At 45.6% G+C, this 21,451-nt stretch overlaps 2 protein-coding genes across 5 annotated transcripts in view; both read right to left on the reverse strand.

The window, feature by feature from the left end:
• Positions 1 to 1,816: 1,816 nt before the first annotated feature.
• On the reverse strand, positions 1,817 to 6,442 carry LOC135817587 (uncharacterized). The gene is made up of 4 exons (XM_065330804.1): positions 5,420 to 6,442; positions 4,807 to 4,950; positions 4,391 to 4,530; positions 1,817 to 3,014 (listed from the first exon to the last, which is right to left on the reverse strand). Exons 1-4 carry the CDS (start codon positions 6,194 to 6,196, stop codon positions 2,423 to 2,425), a joined length of 1,653 nt encoding a protein of 550 aa, XP_065186876.1. The 5' UTR covers positions 6,197 to 6,442; the 3' UTR covers positions 1,817 to 2,422.
• An 821-nt stretch (positions 6,443 to 7,263) lies between these two features.
• The window catches only part of LOC135817582 (brefeldin A-inhibited guanine nucleotide-exchange protein 1-like), a 42,992-nt gene continuing 28,804 nt past the window's right edge, over positions 7,264 to 21,451 (reverse strand). For 2 of the 4 annotated variants that reach the window (XM_065330797.1, XM_065330796.1), the window contains exons 19-32: positions 20,695 to 20,864; positions 19,580 to 19,731; positions 18,795 to 18,955; positions 17,964 to 18,258; positions 16,946 to 17,075; positions 16,200 to 16,247; positions 15,275 to 15,410; positions 13,265 to 13,458; positions 12,262 to 12,691; positions 11,212 to 11,360; positions 10,538 to 10,778; positions 9,779 to 9,917; positions 8,846 to 8,963; positions 7,264 to 8,609 (exon numbers count right to left, since the gene is read on the reverse strand). In XM_065330797.1, coding sequence (XP_065186869.1) covers positions 8,376 to 8,609; positions 8,846 to 8,963; positions 9,779 to 9,917; positions 10,538 to 10,778; positions 11,212 to 11,360; positions 12,262 to 12,691; positions 13,265 to 13,458; positions 15,275 to 15,410; positions 16,200 to 16,247; positions 16,946 to 17,075; positions 17,964 to 18,258; positions 18,795 to 18,955; positions 19,580 to 19,731; positions 20,695 to 20,864 — 2,597 coding nt within the window. In that variant the 3' untranslated portion in view covers positions 7,264 to 8,375. The remainder of the gene's footprint in view (positions 8,610 to 8,845; positions 8,964 to 9,778; positions 9,918 to 10,537; positions 10,779 to 11,211; positions 11,361 to 12,261; positions 12,692 to 13,264; positions 13,459 to 15,274; positions 15,411 to 16,199; positions 16,248 to 16,945; positions 17,076 to 17,963; positions 18,259 to 18,794; positions 18,956 to 19,579; positions 19,732 to 20,694; positions 20,865 to 21,451) is intronic. The other 2 variants (XM_065330800.1, XM_065330798.1) reach the window with 2 other exon arrangements.

Consider the following 21,451-nt stretch of genomic DNA (forward strand, 5'->3'; position numbering starts at 1 on the left):
TACCACCCAGCCACTGTGCTACCGATGCTGAACCTAGTTTAAACAATGATCTTGACTTTCAATGCAGTACAATGCAGTATAGGCTATAGTATAATACTAGAATTACAAGGATATGTCGTATATGAAGAGAAACTATTGCGTGGAGAACACGATAAATAGATTATAGACCTCATAGTTGGTCTATACAGGATATATAGACCTCGTAAAAGACCTCGGGGGACCTCGGTCTTTTACTCGGTCTATATATCCTGTATAGACCTCCTAACCGGTCTATAATCTATACATATACAAACCTCGGCTTCGCCTCGGTTTGTATACAGGTTTATCACTCTCTTATTATTGACCCCCACAGAAACTTGTGATCTCTAAGCGGTCAAATATCAGCATATATTGACCGCTTATATTGACCACTTATTATTGACCACTTAGCCCGAGAACTTAGAACTTCTTCCTCAACTTAGAAAAAAATCAGAACTGAAAGAAGAAAAATCTGAAGCCAAATGCTGGGATTTGAACCCAAACTGTCAGATTCTCAGTCAAAGAACTTGGGGAACATACTACAAGAGACAACTGAAAACTTTGGTTTACACAGAAGTAATGTCCAATGTAAACGGCATATGTACATACTATTATACTATTACAATAGTATTCCTTTCTTCCTATAGCAAAGCAAAAACAGTTTTAGGTATGCTATGTCGTGATAAATCTATTATTGCCCTCATAATCGGTCAATATATGAAATATAGACCTCGTAAAAGACCTCGGGGGACCTCGGTCTTTTACTCGTTCTATATTTCATATATTGACCTCTTTAATCGTGCAATAATAGATACTTATATTTCCCATATAATCAACTGGTTAGGTTATATTATATACATAGATGGCATGATGGATTATTGCCCGTAGAGTGCATAAAACGTAACTCGTTTATACCATGGACTATTGTCAAGTCTTGATACAATCAATGTACATGTAGATCTACATGCAGGTATGGGCTATGGTCCGGAGTATGGTAGACCATGGACGGTCCATGGTCCGGACGGTCGGTACTAAGGTAGACCATGGTAGACGGTCTATTGGACCCGGCTATAATTATGTATGGCTATGACTGTATGACTGAGTGAGGTTCCCTGTGCATCATGCAGGCGACGAGAGCACAGAGTTCAGACACTGTAAAGACTTCGTGTTAGTTGTTCTGCAGTAGATCTACAGACTAAACTGCAGTCTGGTAGATCGATCTTCATGATCACCGGCTTCATCGTCAACATGAACGGCGACAGTGACTCAGTGAAGGTTTTACAATACAGTAGCAGACTCAGGATAACAGGATAACTTCACAGTGCCTTTCGTTCAGCAAGCCGATGCACCGTTCCATCGCACACAGTCAGAAACACACCCATAGCCTGATCTGATCATCAGATGTATGCAGTGCGGCAAATGGTACACATGCACCCGTACACTGGGGAGCACATGGTACATGCCAGCGTGCACCTCATTCCACCTAAAAAAATCAGAAACAGACCAGATTGGCGGCGGGCTAACGGCACACATGCCCACGTACAAACGAGAGCACACGCCAGTGTGTGTGTGTGTGTGTGTGTGTGTGTGTGTGTGTGTGTGTGTGTGTTTGTGTGTGCCATGGGCATCAATCGCCATAACAGAGATACAAACTTAGGCATTCACGGACTGGCATGAGAAATCCACCACCATGATGGGTATGCTATCCATCCATACAGAAAACACTGCATGCACCTCAATTTCTATATTCACTGAGCTCGCATTACACCCACAGGCACATCATCACCCGTGGCGTGAATCTGATCGCAGAGGTTATCTTACTCTTGCAAAGCCTTCTGAGGAAGCTTACATGACATTGAAAATAATTATTCTGAGAGACTTTCGAAGCTGTGCTGCTGAATGGTTGCCTGGTGATGCACTCACGAATCAGGTCGTGTGTGCGCTCTACTATAAATACTCAAGAGAAAGAAAACAACATGATGGCACAGCCATGATTAGATTTACTGTAGTATTCATACAAAAATAGAGAGTAAATCAACATGTCCGTTCCCGAGGGAACTCACGACGGCCGCTAACAAGCGAGAAATCCAAACAATCCTAGAAATCAAGGAGTCAAGTAGTTAGCTGGCAATGTCGTTTTTAAACATTGTACATGTCATGCGGCTCCTTTTCAGGATGGCGAAGACTGCACGGACTGACGGACTGCATGGCGGACTGCATGGCGGACTGCATGGCGTGACTGCATGGCGGACTGCATGGCGAAGACTGCATGGCGGACTGCATGGCGTGACTGCATGGCGGACTGCATGGCGGACTGCATGGCGGACTGCATGGCGGACTGCATGGCGGACTGCATGGCGGACTGCATGGCGGACTGACTGTGTGGACTATACGGTCTGTGACATCAATCTCCAAGTGGTGTTGTGACAACAGCAGTCGGACAAACCCTGACCAAGGTTAGCTTGGGAAACTTGAATGGCTTGTGCGTGGCACCACTCATCAACTGGTTGTGAATGCGCAGTCTCTGGTGACGATCATGATCCTGGGCAGAACGGAACTCCCAGCATGAAATTTCCACTTTCTTCGTCTCGTTCTCGTCTTCACCGCTCCTACTAGCTCTTAAGCGGCTTCGTATTCCCTTGCCTGTACTGCCAGTCGAATCGGCACGGCGCTGATCAAATCTGGCGGCGCAACATGTCATGATACGCATCGGACAATCTGGGTCATCTGCCTCTGGATCGTAAGCGTCATCTGCTGCTGCAAGGTCCAGCTTTGTCTCCATGGGAACAATGCAGTGGATGTTGCCCGAACAGATATCCTCGGTGCCGAGAAAGCGTGGTCGGAATGCACTGCCGCTGGTCAAGCTGTCTGAAGGCACAATGTCAAAGAGGAGAAGACTGCCACCTTCCGTACCAATAGTCAGGATTCCCTGTGTCACAGCCATGGCCGATACGTCCGCTGATGATTGCACCCATCGTGCACGCTCATCATGAGCCCTGGACATGTACACATCACAAAAGATGACCAATGCGGATAAGCTGAATCATGACACCAACCGTATCAATCGTGTCTATGTAGGAGTTGCATTTTGATAGAAAGTATATTTTTCGCAGTAAAAGAGTATTTATTTGTAGAGCTTGTGTTGATACAGATTCCTAGGTTCAAACCCCAAGATGGGCAGTTAGTTACATTTTTCTCTCCTTGCGTATTTTGTATCTGCATGTTATTACCCTTTCCGTGAGTCGCTCGTGAGTAATGTATGAGTCGTGTATGGCTAAACCCGTATTTACCCGTATGCCTGCTGCTAGTGTTATTGTTCTAGAACATTGGCATAATTAACCAATCACAGTTCACAGCTCTGGAATATTCTAGAATTTCGTCGGCGACCGGTTTATATAGATTGCTCATTGGTTGATGACCTAAAAACATGGCTGCCGTTCGCCGCGTGTTTTGTCTTCTTGCATTGTTCTTTTCTTGTGCTCCTTTCACTTCTTATCTTTACTTGCCGAGTGTGTAACTAATAATTCTGTCCTAACGAGTATTCGTGAAACCACAAAGTGAGTGCTTTGTTTGAGTGTGTGAAATTGTCTCCGAGGGCCAGCTACTACATTGGTGGCAGCGGTGGGATTCGAACCCACGCCTCCGGAGAGACTGGAGTGTACATGTGCTGGACTAGATCCACACAGAAGTGTGATAGATACACAGTAACTGGTTATCCGACAATTAATTTACAGGCTGCAAGAGTTCCTTCTCGGAATGGTTTCAATGCTTTCCCACTCTTTGCTTCTGACTCGATCCCCACATGCTTTCGACACCATCCTCACATACTTTCGACTCAATCCCCACATGCTTTCACAGCTATATCACTATACAGCTGTACATGTTTTCTTTTCCTTCTTCCTGATCCCAATCCTGACGTTTACATTCTGTCTTCAATACTCTTCATGCTTCTGAATCCCTTCGTTTATTACGCGATGCCTATCCAGATCTTCAGTTGAGGGGACTCACATGCTCACGGATATGCATGTATATCTGGGCACCCTGTTACAGACCAACCTATTACAGTGTATTATTGGGAACAGACCTACCACAGCCTCCGGGGCTGCCATAGATGGCAGATCTGCTATAGGGAGTGGATCCTCTGCGGGGAGTGGTTCCGCTATAGGGAGTAGATTCCTTATAGGAATACATACACCACAGTTCTGGCCAGTGCACTGTGCGCCAGGCGTACACACTATGGGATACGAAACAACATTCTACTCATACAGTTCAACCACCTGTGCGGATGCCATAAAACAGTTCCGAACTAAAAGACCGGCACATGACTTTCCAGCAAACCCACTTAGCTACTGATCTCCGTAGCGTGACTCACAAGGATAGGATAGATGTGCGCCGACTGAATGTCTTTGTATCCCATAGCTGTACAGAGTTTGTGTGCCAGCATGCACTCCAAATACCCAGTGTGCTGTAGACAAGGTGAGAGACTAGAGAGCGACGATGAGATGAGTAAGCCTGTAGTGGATAGCATATACAGTACCCATACATGCACGCATCCACACATACATATATGCATGCATGCACGCACACACACACACAACATTATTGTAAAATAGCACGGGGATCTGTTGATACATAACCCAAGATGAATAAATCTTGACAACAAATACTTGGAACAAGAAATCATTACAACACACTTAAAAGGAATATGGCTTCAACCTGTGCATGCACTAACAGTACACAATACATTCACAGAGGGCTCCACGTCTTGCTCCTGAACTGCGGACTAACCTTGTCTGGTTGAGCATCAAAACGAGTCACTTCTCGGAGCGTCTCCACTTGCAGCACCACAATCTCAGTTCCAACACCACACCAGGCCAGGCCGTCCGCTGCTATGACGATAGCCTTCACTGGGCTTCCACCAAGTCGTAGCATCTGTACGCGCAAAGGAATACGTTTCGATTCTTAATAAAAATTGCTTATCCACCTACACTCTACTGTGATTCGATACCAAAGGCCTTTAGGCTACAACAGAGAAAAAATAGGTAGTATGCATTCAAAATTTCAAACCAGGTCCCATCACAATCACGATGTTGAGCTCATTTCAAACAGAAGTTCTTTAACAGTAACACTGCCTCTACGGTCAGAATTGACTATGGGCTACATTTACATTGACCTCATGCGGCTACAGTAGTACACCATCAGCTGATGCAGCAACAGTAGTACTAGTACACCATCAGCTGATGCAGCAACAGTAGTACACCATCAGCTGATGCATAAGTGAAATAGGACTGCGTTTGATAGGAGATAGGGATGAATGATGCAGTGCAGCTTGCTTTAACAGCGTTGATTCAGAGCCCAGAAGGCTATGGCCATGTGTGTACCAGTGCATCATTACACTTACCGTTGGTGCTTCTTGAAACGGCGCCTCCATATCACCACCCTCTTCGCTGAGACAGCTAAACTTGACAATGTGCCCGTTAGCGAGACCTGCCAGCACGTACCTCACCGTTAACTTGGCGTCGCTGCTGCCGCCGGTGGTCATTTTCGTCCAGTGCAGGCCGCCTCTAGCTGTACCGTGCACTTCGTACTGTGTGTTGGGAGCACTATTGTCAGTATCGGCGGCACTGGTACCACTGCTGGATTGGGTCGGCGTGCGGCGGTTCTCGTCCTCAGCTTGCTCGCCATCCTGGATGTGATACTCGCCAGTAGCCAGACACAGCACAGCATCTCTCATTACGGCCACGTGGTGCGTGAAGAAGCCCGGTACATCAAGGACATGCAGCGAGTGACCCTCCGTCCCTACCCAAAGCTGTGTGCCGCCAACGCAAACCATGGACACAGCTTTGGTGTCAGCTAGACCCGCCATCAGCGTTGTAGCATCTTTCCTTTTCTTCTCACTCTTCTCCTCGCGTTGAAAGTATCTAGGTGGATAGGTTGGGTTCGGTATAGAGTACTTACTCAATGATCCCGTGCTCACATCCAATGATGCAATCAGAATACCAGGGCTGCCACACGCCCATAGTCGTGCTGACGATGTATCCACCGGTGCCTGACCATCTTTCGCTGGTAACAACGAGGTCAGAATATCCGGCCTTGGCGCCTCAGCCCACACGAAGTGCTGCAGCTTCAACGGCGTCTCCAACGGTGACCATGTTGATTTTTCACCGCGAATGGACATAGTCGCTAGCTCTTTCTCCACACACAGCTCAGTGCCAAAGTGTCCTACAAGCCGCTAGCAGAATTACTCTTGGAATGCAATCGGTTCACCAACAGAAATTATTAGTCATACATCACGTTCGGGGAATGCAGTAGCTGTTCAAAGCCTTCTATAAATACTGGGTTTAATATTAGTCAGGGAATGACCAGAAACAAAGCCAGTCCGAACCGAATCGACAAACAACATGAACAAGGAAACATTTTTACGCCTTCTGTCTGTGTGTAATTATTTCTGATACGATCGCGAGTACAGTGGCGTTCTCAGGCCAGTTTTGGTTCGACGCCAAGCCGCCAAGGCCGCACGTAATTGTCATTACTTCCAAGGATGTCACGTCATATTCAGCAGGCTTCAGCCTTCAGCACTTCAACCTGGTTATGTACTGTTGCTGCTGTCAGGGAGCCCTACACATACCAATAATAAAATATACTGGTATTTGGTATGTGTAGGGCTCCCTGGCTGCCATCATGCCCGCTAGCTGAACACAGAACAGTCGAGATCAAGAAACAGTGTATGACCCTGCGCTACGACAGTAGATTCAACAGAAATAACTTTGAAGGGTTTGTAGTCATTCTGGCGCGAGTCTTGGGCAGAAAACCTACCAGTAATACGGTAAACTAATAATTACCAGACATCACTGACAACAACACCACATACACACACACACACCATAGACACGCACGCGCGCGCGCGCGCGCGCACACACACACACACACACACACACACACTACTATGTACAGCTACCCTATCGGACCACGCCGCTCCCAGAAGCGGGAGACAACGACAAGAAGAGAGAGAACCGCCACACACCACACACACACACGTACAAACACCACACACACCCACCCACACACACCAACCACATACACATTAACACACGCACACACACACACACACACACACACACACACACACACACACACACACACACACACACACACACACACACACACATGCCCATGCACACGGTCACCCTGTCCGCTAACACAACCAGCAGCAAAAGAACACACATGGTCACAGCCTCACAGGTGTACTGAACAGTAGTCATGACTATGGCATTCCCAAAGAACACGACTGTACATGATTCAAGGAAGTGTTATGATGCATGGACCGGTATCGGACTAGCAAGGAAGTGTTATGATGGACCGGTATCGGACACATGTACAACTCATGTGAGTTGTAAGCAAAATGAAAAGAGAATAAAATGTCTACATAACTTATCGCAGGGTTGATTCATCCCTGACACTGCAGTAAAATGGCGTGGAGCAGAAAGCAAAGGAGAAAAATATCAGCATCATTGCCCAGCAACAAGACAGAAAAGTAAAATGATGGAAAGTGACATAGCCACATGGGATAGCAAACATGATGAGTCACGATTAGCGCATGCAAGAAAATTTCATGAGCAGAGGGGGTGGGGCATTGGCAACAGACACATAATCCTTGTTGATGAGTTTTCGGATAGAGTCTGACCATCACAAACGGAAGAACAAATACTCGGACACACAAAGCGGGCCATCATATAGAGTGGCTACATTGCTGAATAGAGCAATGTTAGAAAACAGAATAGAAAAAGAAACTGGCACATGTTGGAGCAAGAGAAATGTTTTGAGTATTTGAGTATTTGTTTTTAATGCGTATATCATTGAAGTTGCTTTTATCGCTACTACTGCTGCAGCTATGGTTGCTTCGGCGGCAGGAAATATTAGCTGATAAGCTAGGTAGAGAGGCACACGGCATAGGTGATTTATGCACTTCAAAATTCTCTAGGTGACAACGGACAGACTAAGCAGACTAAAAAGACAAACACAGCACATAGCAATAAGGGTAAAGTGCAAATATGACAGCAAGCATTGCGGCCCGAGAAGAGTAAAAATAGTACTGATATACCCATCGCGTAGAGAAAAATAGAGAAAATAGACGATGCAACAATTCAAACAAACACACCATGCCTAGACCAATGGGATATGAGATAGGACTAAGTACATGGACATACCTGCTACATAATGTCATTGTAGACTAGCTGCTCAAGCCGTTCGGAAACTCTGCCGAAACCTGAAATAAAGACAAGCTATCGCTACAGATCAAGCCTCTGCTGGATGTATACAAGTACACAAACAGACAAAAAATGCGTTCAGTACACTGGCTACTGCTGCTGCTGCTGCTGTTGTTGCTGCTGCTGTTGCAGGGGATTCTTCATTGCTGATTCTGCTGCTCCCGCGGCCTTAGCAGGCTGGTGGGCAGCGGATCTTAAGCAGCACGCACGGTCATGCATGCGTTCAAGCAGGTCACGCAGGACACAACGCAGCTCTGCCTGCATGTCAACTGTCACCATCTTGTAGAGAATCTTGGCACCGGGCTGGAACAAGTGACGGTCAAACTACACAACAGAAAAAAAGGCGAGGACATATCCACGTCTTAGTTTCGCAGTGTATCACTTAGAAAAAGCTACAAGTAACAATCTGTACATTAACATTAGTTACATTACTGAAGTAAGTAGTTTTTAAGACATTGTCACCAGCACAATGCCAAGGCGTGTGGTGATAAATGTAGAAACTCAATGCCATACATACAAATGGTACAATGGGTTGTTTTGTTTTGCTGCATGGTACTTACCCTGATTGGCTCAAGTCGTTTCAAGTTATCAATGAGAAAGAGCAGCACCGGTAGCCACTCTGTGCGATGATTCAATGACACCAGTGTGCAGTAGTACGCCACCGCATTCTGCCATATGCTGTACAGTAGTACAATCATACAATCACACAATCACACATCACAACAGCATACCAGTACGCGTACAGTTAGGTAATGTCACACAAGTTGCTAACACACGTGCACAAACTTGCACAGACATGCACATACTGTATACGCAGAAATAATCGTCTGGAATTTATTTTTGTCTTTTCGTCCAAGGAGTTTCGGACTAAATTAAATGCCAGACTAACGTTGATTTGTCCAGCTTTTCAATATGATTTATGGCCCATGGACTAAATTTTCAACTACACAAATTCCCTTTCGTTGGAGTTGGACGACATTATTCATCGACAACATTTTCTGCCTGTACAGTATATGAGAGCAGTGGCAAAGCACTTGGTCCAGCTAGTCAGGCTTTTGCTGGACTCCTTTTTTCAGGCAACGACACATGCTGCAATACCCAGAAGGGGATAGGCAGTGTAGACAGTTATCAGCAGTATTGCGGCGGTCGCATCTTGTTCAGTTGGTCGAATCAGTTCAAGCAGGGATGCTACACACCTGACTGAATCAGTGCAAGCGGGGTGGGGGTGGGGGTGATATACTGTGCATTGACTAAGGCATGGGAGGTGCACTGTGAAGTTGATGAATACAGTTCAGGCACATTCAAGATCCGAACGGCGAGATGGCCATTTTTCAGCTAATATAAGCATGGAAGGTAGTGCAGATACAAAAAATGTAGTCGAAAAGGTTACGTCAAGCATCACCTATGCTGCATCTGGATAGCGATTGCCCATGTCCTGACTGAGAACCAAAAACAGCACAAATCTGACGCATGGTTGGTGTGAACGATCTTACTTGATGAGGGTTTCCTCCACAGCCAGCGCACAGGAGGCATGCTGCTGGCATGCCAGCATGGAGAAGAGAATTCTCAGAACACACAGTAGACTCTGGGTTTCTTGCTTCCACATGTTGATCTTGGACTTGCCTTGGAAACCTAGTCAGCATAACATCACAACACACACACACACACACACACACACACACACACACACACACACACACACACACACACACACACACACACACACACACACATGCCCATAGTAATTAGCCGGGGTATACAATGTGTACAGCAATATCACAATCTATAAGCACCAATAGTTCCATAAACACACAACACATGTGGACAGAGTTAACCTCAGTTAGATGCCCAGCGCCCGGAGAACACCATCACAAAACACAAACATGTACATATTTTTTAAATGCAAAAACAAGGCCGGTCTAGGCAGCTCGAGGTGGAGTGCTCAATACACAAATGTGCAGAGCAGTATACACACACAACAGAGGCAAAAAGGCTGTGCAGCTGTAATTTTAAGTAGCGATCATCAGACAGCAGCATTTGCAAATGCTGCTGTCTGATGATCGCTGAAATGCGTGAAACTTAAAGTTACAGCTACATAGCCTTTCGCCTCTGTAGATGGCAACACAGAAGGTATAAGCATATTGTGACCCGGCATTTCACTACTTAGTATATACGATCCTAAGACAACAAGAACAAAAGCAGCAAGGAGATTGTGAAGCATGCACTCGCCGTTCACACATGACAAAACTCACCCGCCTTCCACAATGCAGCTCTTTGTTCATTGTCAGCATTGAAGAGTTTAGCAAAGTCATGCGACGCCATGAGCAGGTAGACTAGCCGCAATAGCTGTGCGCTGCTCAGCTGTGGGAACATTGCCTCTGGCGATCCACTGGAATTGCTAGTATTTGTTGTGTCACTCTGCAAGAAGTGAGCAGGTGAAGATTTAGCTGACACGGGCCCTTGTGTTGTGCTGGGTATAGGCAAATGAGATGCCTACAAAACAAGCAGTGGAGCACAGCAGTAACATACACACAGACCCACACACACACAAACATACACACAAACATACACACAGATACACACACACACATTTACATGCACACATATACATGCACATACACAGACAGACAGACACACACACATATAGACACAGGCACACACACACATATATAGACACAGGCACACACACACACACACACACACACACACACACATATAGACACAGGCACACATACACACACTGCAGCTAGCAACAAAAGATACACACAACTGCTTCCGTGCCGAGCTGAACATGTGCTAAAATATGCTGGTATCCTTACACAGATCTTTGCATGATGGTGCCAGGCACCAGCATTGATATCATGGTGACAGTACATTGACACTTTACAAAGAAAATATCTAATGACGACTTGTAGATAGTACTGACCTCCTTAGCAGCTGCATAGAACAACCGCTGATCTTGATGTTTACTACCAACCGACGTAAAGATGATGTGATCTATAGCACGGATTAGGCATTGCTGAACATGACAGCGTACATCCAATGTGCCAAACACTCGCTGCTTGTCATCCGAACCTAATGGTGCATACGGAAGAAGAGTGTACACAAAAGCACGAGCAAAGAAAGAGTTACAATACAGGGCATGCGCTAAGGATTAAAATGTGCTCTGACACAATGTCCTGCCAGTTGCAAAAATGGCCGGACATGTCCGGACATGCAAATTTTCACATCAAATCACACAGTGTTCAGTATAGAATTAATACCATCGAAATGTTATCACGACGTGAAAAGAGTCCGACCTTGGCTGCTGCTGCGACCCACGCTTTCTCTTGCCAGACGACATCACTAATGACTATGAGACAAAGGATTGACGTGCCTTATTTTTGTAATTTGCAAAAAAGTGCGCGGACACTTTGTCCGGATGTGTACAAAACATCCGGAAACTGACCGTAAACGGTCGGAAATTGTCCTATGTCCGACCGTTATTTCGCGCCCTGCAATAGAGCTAGCGGTCTGAAGATTGGGTTTCTAGAGATGTGGCTAGTGAAACTGTCATCAGCGGCACCAAGAGTACATAACCCCCAAGAGTGTGCGACTGCCTACACAACCTCTATGCAGTGCTGCGATGGCAGAACTTCACATCACGTGACGTAGTGTACGTTGGCAAACAGTGCAAAGTGACCACAAGAGAGTTGAACCCAAAGCAGGGTTGCGTATAGCCCGTATCTATCATGCATAGGGTGCAAATAATGTGTACGGGTTCGTCAAGTGATGTAAAGTTCTGCCGTCGCAGACCCCATAGCTGGAGTTGCACACTCCTGAGTGTTATGCACTCTTGGCGACGCTTACACGATTGTAACAGTTACTGCAAATGTAAAAACATTCTATAGTCTGCACACCCTGTACATTGTGTCCAAACGAGCACATGAAAAGATCTAAAAACTAAAGACATACTGATACCAACCAGCCAACTCACTAGTGCGTGGCCCCTCAAAGTCCGGTGACTCCGATGCATCACGTGGATAAGCATTAATGCTGCCATCCATAGCGGAAGCGTTGGCATCAACGTCGGTCCCTATCTCACGAGCATCCAGTGCACGCTCATCATCTGACGGCATTGCAGTCATCGATAAAGCAGATCTTTCAGAATCGTCTTCACTAGGGGACGGAGGACGATGGTGGATTCTACCGGAACGAGCAGAACGTGGCGTATCCAGCTGAGCATCATCAGCGACGCCGCCGTCTTCAGTGGACCCATGCGGTGCTACTCTCTTGGGTGATTGTGTGGTGACAGCCACTGCTGCACTGCCAGTCTTGCTGGAATGGAAGCTTTCACGCGTCTCTGTCACTGATGGTACCATGTTCTGTATGGACGCTTTGCGAGGTATGTGAATGTGAATCATTGGCTAAATTCAAACACAATGTACACACCCACACCCACACACAGACATATAAATACACATACACATATACACAGCCAGACACAGACAGATAGACACAGGCAGGCAGGCAGGCAGGCAGGCAGGCAGCCAGACGGACGGACAGACAGACATACACAGACATACAGACACACATACACAGACAGACATACAGACAAACACACACATGTATGCACATAACAGTTACAAAGGAGAAAGATAAAATACAAGCAGAGAAACAAGCCACAGAGCAAACCGGGTTATAAAGTACAAGTACAGTCTTTGTGTGTCAGTCTTTGTGTCCCGTAGTACTACACACTGCAGGACTATACAACAAGATGCCATTGGCTCTGGTATATCAATAACGGCAAGGTAAACAGTGTTCACAAACCCTTGACGGTGCGCAGGATTAACATTTCTGATTCTGCGGCAATTTTGCATGCAACACCTTACATTACAACGCTCTCCTCGACGCAGCCACATTGCAAAGTCCCCGCTCGTCAGGCTAGGTGAAGCAGCATCATGTAGTGTATAGTAAAAGCATACAATCACACAACTCACAACATCATATGGTGATCCTGGATCACCGGTATCTTCTGATCTCCACATGAGCAGTGCCTGTGGCAGTGTAGCACTGAATATCTTCTCCAGACAGTCCACTGTCTTGTCCCAGTACAGGCGAGAGAAGTGACGGCCATTAGTAGTCACAAAGCTCTCCAAGCAATCCAGACTAGCGATAGCAAGTTCCTTGTTATCTACACATACATTACACACATTGTACACACAGCATAATATAATGGTCAGCTTTCATCACCCAATGTCAGCATACAGTAGCCATGGTCACCAATATACATGTATGTGAGCGAGTCGGGTAGAAACCACATGCCCCCCCCCCCCCAATGGGCGAAGTGGAATTTTCTCTTGAAAGCCCTTCTTATGCTATTGAAAACACAATGAACATGAAAAAACTAGTGAAAATCCTGCATGTTGTCAGTAAATACTCGTACTCGCTCATTTTCTCAAAGAGCAGTCGACTCCTTGATTTTGGCACTCATTTCACCCCTAAATATTACCACTTGTCCACCAAGTAACAAGGCGGCTTCAGGATTCAACTGTGGTTCACTCGGCTCACTTGGACTGTCACTGCCAACTGACTCCTCTGAGTTAGCAGGTGACGTACTTGCAAGACACCTTGGTCAAGACCTTCAGCACACACCGCAGTCATAACTAATGGCAACTATTTCAGCCTGCGCACGTGGACCCAAACCATTGCAGCCTTTTTTTCTCTCGAAAATTTGAAAATGGGGCAACATGTGATTTCTATCCAACCTGCTCACATATGTACTAGGGGTGAAACGGTTCCATGTTTTCCATGTGCGGGTACCCTAGTGCCAGCATAGTTTCCCACGGTTCGGGTATCGGTTCCATGCACTCTTTTCTCCAGACCAACAAAATGCGTCCGTGACAATTATTTTTTAGAAAACATTTTTACGAGCAAGAACGAAACATCGGAAAGTCCATGTGCGAAGAAGATAATGACCAGGAGAACCCGTGGGAAGAGCGGTGATCGTAAGGTAAGACATACAACATAGGACACATACCGGTACATGAACAAATAACCTCAGAACACCAATAACACCAGTGATTGGCGAGCAAGATATTTTCCAGCCCAAAAGCGACCAATAGCTTATTCTCAGGCTACACTAAACCAACAAACAATGTGCATGCACAACACACCACAGCTAACTAAGTAGCAGCCCATCACAACTCCAGACAGCAAAAGAAAGTTTTTGCTACGATAATGAACATGGCACAGATAGTCAGTCAGCATCTCCAACAAGCTACATGTACCGTATTTTCCAGAGTATAAGCCGCACTGGAATAGAACCGGCACCCAGACTTTTTTTTGTCACGAAATACAGACATCTTCCCGGTTCACTGCCGCCGATAATTTGACCATCGTAGTATAAGCCACACCGATTTTTGGGTGAATTATTGGCGTTGAAAGTGCGGTTTACAGTGCTGCCAAACAATTTTCGCCCAAAATCGGACACCCTTCACCGCCAAGGCGGGCCACATGGTGCGAATTTTCCCCTCGGCAATTTTTTTACAGAGAATTCAAAATATCGTCTAAAACACCATGAAAATTTGCTTCGTTGCCATGGTAACCCCGGAGTTGTCATGAATTTTGTAATGATGAGTGTCGCACACTGACTCTGGAAACACTGTCAGCGTACATGCCATCCAGCCTGATCCAGGCATGTTACTTTGCACTTCCACAGCCAAGCGCTAGCCTTTTTAGAAGCAAATGTACAGTGATTTGTGCCTTCAGAAGTAGTTCAGTTGCGCTGAAAAGTGAAAGTACAGCCTACAGGACTTCTGCAAAGGAAAGTAATGATCTCCGACATTTTGGCTGCTTTTCGGACGTTTCCCTTTTCGGACCGGTTTTCGGAAGAGCCTTCAAAAATCGGACACTGTCCGAAAAATCGGACGGTTTGCCAGCACTGGGTTTATACACTGGAAAATACAGTACAGAACTGGTTAGGGCATGCACTGCACAGCGTCGCTAACCTTGCTGAGCCGACCATGAGAACTGACTGTAGAGGTTATCCAGCAACACTGGTGCAAGTACTTCAAAATACTGACTGAACACATCAACGATGCACATTAGTGTGTGCGGGCACGTTGTCGTCATCCACTCAGTTTTCTGGCGAAAAAACAAGTACAAAATGGAATGCAAGAGAGAGAGAGAGAGAGAGAGAGAGAGAGAGAGAGAGAGAGAGAGAGAGAGAGAGAGAGAGAGAGAGAGAGAGAGAGAGAGAGAACAAGTCAATTTAAATTAAAAGGCCGAATTGTGCCGAGGAGTACAGACTCAGAAGCATAGACTTTCAAAAACATTATCCCAGGTTGCTAAAGAGAATAACTGAACAAGATTCAGTAAACAGAGCAGCATGTGCAAGCACTCAATTACAAATATTTAATTAAGGTCCACAAGCTCCACTGCAGTCACTTCATTACATGAAAAAAACCACACACACTATCATCAAAGCAAGTGGTCTCTTCGCTGCAAATTACTAATTTCTCAATCAAATTTTCAGCCAGGAGCCATCATCATCCTGGGTATTTACTGAAACTGCAACAGTTAAAAAACAATGGATTGGGCTGAATTAGAGCTAGGCAGTGTTGCATTGGAAACCAAGCACTCCAGGTTCCAGGCGGACCAAGCGTGGCCCACGTATTCTTACACTTGACGGGCAAATTTGGTGAGCATACATGTAAATTGCATTCCAGTCCCAAGAAACACCACATACTTTCTACTCGTGCCAGGGATTCTTCAAATCTAGTACGCTTTCTAAACAGACTATAAATTCTTTAAAAAATCCATCTACAGATAAAAGACTACTGCACAAGGGGGAGTGGAGTAACAGTGAAAGAGGAGCACGGAATTAGACAATGTGAAGTAACCACTGGCAACTCTGCAGACCATACTCCTTACCAACTCCAGTTCAGTTTGTTTGGGGAAAGGAAGTTCATTGTGTAGCTCCTGGAAGAAGGCAGAGCAACGTATGATGGTCAAAGAACATCGACAGAAGAGCAGAGGATGAAAACCATCGATGGTGCCTAGTTGAAAGTGGAACGAAGTAGCCATGATGAGATGGAGATGGCTGGTTAGATGATGGAGATGGCTGGTGGAGATGATGGAGATGGCTAGTTAGATGATGGAGACGGCTGATGGAGATGGCTGGTTAGGCTGGAAAAGATGAATGACTACACTGTATAGTGAGACTAAGGAGTGGCATCGAGTGGATATGAGCAGTTCACACACAAGATGAAGTACAAAAAAGGTGGCAGGCAAACGAGAGTGATGCCTGAAGAGATGGTCACACCGCCTGAAAAATACCATCAATAGCAAGTGGCTGTGGTTGCTGTTGACTTGGAGTAAGGAAGCAGAGTGAAGTGTTAAGACAGTGATCAGGAGAGGAACGTTCTTGATGCTGACAGTGAAGGCAGACCGATGTTGTGGCAGAAGACAGTGACCGAGTGATACAGTGGTATATCAAACATACCACAACTAGTACAAGACGAGTCCACTCCACAAAATAGTAGTATAACAAACAACACTCCATTAGTTTAATGTTCGACATTGCTACCCACGCCAAACAAGCATTGGCAGCACTGGACTAATCAATATCTCATAGATGGAGGCCACACGATATTGGTATTTTCCACAAACTATCTCACCTCCATCTGCTGCTCTGGCAGCTTCATATTATCAAAGATCCTGAAGATGATGTTGAAGACATCGCGCCACCAGTGATTGAGGAAACTAGCACCATACGTCTTCATGATGTTGAACATGACAGTCAGGGCACTGTACACACACGCGCACGCAAGTATGCACACACACACACACATGCACACACACACACACACACACACACACACACACACACACACACACACACACACACACACACACACACACACACACACACACACACACACACACACATGCAAAGACAGACATACAGACAGCTGTTCTACAATCTGATAAGTTCTTTCAAAACTTTTCTTCTTCGTTACTACGTGGCTACTATGGGTACTAAAATGTCATCTGCAGATGATAGTAAACATTTTCCAAACAAGAAACTGAAACAACCTTCGACTACACTGCCTCTTTACATTCAACTTTCCCAAAGGTTAGACCGTTTCGCCGACTCTCCAACCCAGTAGACTGGTGCCTTTAGGTAAGTTTCTAGTCCGACAGAGATTCTGCTGGGTTCGGGAGAGTGCTGGATTACCAAAAAAATCTCAAGTATTGTTGTGTAGTGTGCAGGAATGCAATGCATCAGTTGCTCAAAATCCTACTTACAAAGTGCTGGATTGGCTGTTGTCGAAAAATAAATTCGGAACCCAGAACTTCTTTACCAAGGAAATTTGGTGTTTTGGCGTTGTGGTGTGTATGTGTGTGTGTGTGTGTGTGTGTGTGTGTGTGTGTGTGTGTGTGTGTGTGTGTGTGTGTGTGTGTGTGTGTGTGTGTGTGTGCGTGCGTGTGTTTACATTTGTGTGCATGCATGTGTGCGTACAAGTGAAACAAGGCCCAGGGAGGAATGGTATTTGTATTATAGTTTATTTTTTACATCGATATCGAACGGGCAGTGCTGTCCAATATTACGACACGATGGCTATACGAGAGAGTGATTGAGAATAGAAACAAGTAGCACACATACAACTTACAAGTGACCACACTACTACTCACCGTGTTCTGACATCCAGTTTACACCGACTGATAATACAGCTCAGCTCAAAGAGCACAGGAAACCAGCCCCTGACCCAGACACGATCCTCTGCATCCATAGTGTCCTCCATCGTTGCAGTATCTCTGAAGAGGTGTGGTTGATTAGCTACGCACCGTGCACACATGTCAATACGACGTATGGCCTCCATGCTCGTGTCTGGAAACGCTGCATTGCAAGAAAACTCGGCCAGGCACTTGACAGCATCCTGGAACGATGCGGCTATTGTTGCTGCAAAATGCTTCTCGAAGATATTGGCTGCACACACACAAACAAGAAGAAATGAAAATACGTACTTGAGTAGCTGTGTTGAATGGGTCAATCACAATGTATAATATATGTACTGTGTGGGTGCATGAAGATGAATGACATCATGTACCAAGTAAACAGTACACGGTCAAGCTACACTTTGTAGTAGCTGGACATGTGAGCAAATCACAGGGAATTCAAATGCAAGCAAAGTTTTGCATTTTGAAGAATTGCACCGGTTCACGATAAAAAAAAATAGGTACGCAAATGTGCGATAGCCGCGAAAATAGCGAAATTTAATGTCTAGTGAAAGTTTCTTACTAAACAGTAGTACTTCAAGTATACAGCACAAAATGTTCGTTGGGATTTCAATTTTGTAAATTTCGTTAGTTATCCAAGTTACCACTAACTCCCTAAGAAAAAGGCATGAACATGCATACCGTACAAAGCTGTAGTACACAAAAAGTGCCACCCGCCGTCATGTTTGTGCTATCGAATATGTCTTCGTATACAGTCTAACACCAGAGGGACTCCAGGCTACTTACAGGTGGTTTCAAAGGCCAACTCCACGATTTGTGGGTCATGGTCAGACGCAGCCAGGTGGAACACAGCAAAGATGTTTTTCCAGCCAGATCTGATGTTCTTGGCATGGCTGTGTACCATCTGGGCCATACAGCTAACAACCATGTCACGGATCTTCGGAGACCTAGCAAGGAACAACCGGAGAAAGCAAGGACACAACAAAGAATGATAAACAGCGCCATGACGACTGTGCTTGTCAAGTGCTTGGAGCAGGACTGCCTCTACTTGTAGGTGGGAGTATTCGCTGCATTGTAAAAACTGATAACTATCAGCAGTTCACTATACAGCACAGCACCTCTTCCCAGCACAAGTTTTAAGTCTCATATCCTACTTGTAATGCTATTGCCAGCAGCATGTGCTCATTCGCAAGGTCATAACACATCACAGTCGACGATGCAAAGAGCTGACATAAGCAATGTAAGTATAGACACTGTACATACACTCTCAACACTATGCAGTGTGCCTCACGATGTATGGTGACATTACGCAATACACACAGTGTCAGATGGTGCATTCTGGTGATGACGACATAGAATGGGGCACCACCATCCCACTTCAGTAACTTGGCCAAGCTCGATCAGATACAGTGAGCTGGCATCCGTATCATTGCGACAGATTCACGGCTCCCGAGCCAGGCTCTGGGTTGAGCAATATCATACCTGACGTCTAAACAGGCTCTGTTGCCTGAGTATTCAAGTAGGAATATACTTCTAAAGTACATCTAGCAGCCATCAGCGGATGCACTTACATATTGCGCTTCATGATGTATTCAAACGGCCGCAGGAAATCCTTCTGAAAGCGGAAATTGGCCAGCTCTCCCCTTTCCAAGAACTTCATCGAGAGTTGGCGCAGTGAGTCAATAGCAAAGACAGCAACATCTTCGTTACTGTGGCAACCAACCTGATAACACAGTAACAGCAACAAAAAGAGAAATTCTCAGTCAAAAAAATAATGCAGATTTCCTTCCTGCACATTACTGGCCAACGGAATTCATCATCAATGATAATTTCATCGGGTGGTGCACATCATAGCCTTGCCCTTTGAACATTACTGGAAATAGGGAAACTTTCACTGCGTGCCCATGTGGTGTTTTCAAGAAGTTCACTGGATCACGGTGACAACATGTTCGCGACTGTATCTCCCCAGATCGATCTGTGTTGTTCAACAGCAATGCACAGAGTAATTTGCGACGATTTATATTTGCGAATGTGTGCAATGGTTGCGAAAATAGCAAAATTTAATCTCCAACGATAGTTTCTCACTCCACAGCATACCGAACATTCAAACGTGACATGGCTATTCATGCAGGTGAATATCCCTGCATAACAGATAGAACTGTACATCAGCAGAGCAAAGACAGACGTTGGCTGGGCTACCAGGTAGCACATGCAGAGAGCAACTCCGTGACTCCATCCAGAGATATCTGCACATTCATACCGTAAGTCACACTATGTGCACATCATAGTGGCTGTATCATGACTGTGCATCATGGATAGTACACAGTGGACATCATAGTGGCTGTATCATGACTGTGCATCATGGATAGTACACAGTGGACATCATAGTGGCTGTATCATGACTGTGCATCATGGATAGTACACAGTGGACATCATAGTGGCTGTATCATGACTGTGCATCATGGATAGTACACAGTGGACATCATAGTGGCTGTATCATGACTGTGCATCATGGATAGTACACAGTGGACATCATAGTGGCTGTATCATGACTGCGTATCATGGATAGTACACAATGGACATCATAGTGGCTGTATCATGACTGTGTATCATGGATAGTACACAATGGACCAGAACTGATTAGAATCATACTACAGCACATGCAGAGTGAGAAGACTAGACTCACCCTGTTGAAGTATTCACCAATGATTGCCCAGATGCGTGACCATTCCAAACGGATACGGCCCATATTGTAGTAGGAGATCTCCACTATCTTCTGCAAGCTGAACATCCTAGGAGCGGGTCTGCTTTCCAGCTCAGCAAACGAAGCACCAATCAGCCCATTGACGAAATCCACTGCAAACCCAAGCACACACACACACGCACACGCACACACACACACGCACAGACGCACACACAGCGACATTGGACAAGGGACGAAAGCATGCACAGGTAATGTAACGTGATGTCAAGTACCAGATCTACATGTAAGCACTTGTGTCCACTGTTTCCAGTACTCTGGCTACTCGAATACGTGTGTGTACCAGTATGTCAATTCTAGAAAAAGGGCAGACACAGAGAAATAAGTATCTGTGTCTGGCCTGGGATATACGTGAGTATGATATGATACCATTTTGAAGTACAGGAGATACATGTACATGTATATCAGCTGCTTTCGACTACAGGGTGCTTGTCCATAGCCTCCTTGCATAAACAACTGCAGTGAAACCTGGCCAAGCGAACAGTGGATGAACTGACTACCTGCCTCCAGTGGCTGTCGTATATTCATGCACGGGCAGTTCTGCATAGAAGGTGCACCGGATTCAGCAATCACTGCCTTAGTGGTCCACGTTTTGCATACCAACAACCATGTCTGACCAGAACATAGCAACAAAACGTACACACTGTGACCTGCCCATAAAAGAGAGGTTCTGCTACACGGA

The sequence above is a fragment of the Sycon ciliatum genome, chromosome 5 (assembly GCF_964019385.1).
Source record: "Sycon ciliatum chromosome 5, ocSycCili1.1, whole genome shotgun sequence".
Classification (NCBI taxonomy): Eukaryota; Metazoa; Porifera; class Calcarea; order Leucosolenida; family Sycettidae; genus Sycon; species Sycon ciliatum.

What these genes read in the sequence shown, in the direction of transcription:
- LOC135817587 (XM_065330804.1), bottom strand. Translation starts at nt 6,196, where the DNA reads ATGTCCATTCGCGGTGAAAAATCAACATGGTCACCGTTGGAGACGCCG. An exon ending in TTGATGCTCAACCAGACAAG is followed by an intron (nt 4,531 to 4,806) that starts GTTAGTCCGCAG and finishes TATCCACTACAG; the next exon opens with GCTTACTCATCTCATCGTCG. An exon ending in CGCACATCTATCCTATCCTT is followed by an intron (nt 3,015 to 4,390) that starts GTGAGTCACGCT and finishes GTACATGTCCAG; the next exon opens with GGCTCATGATGAGCGTGCAC.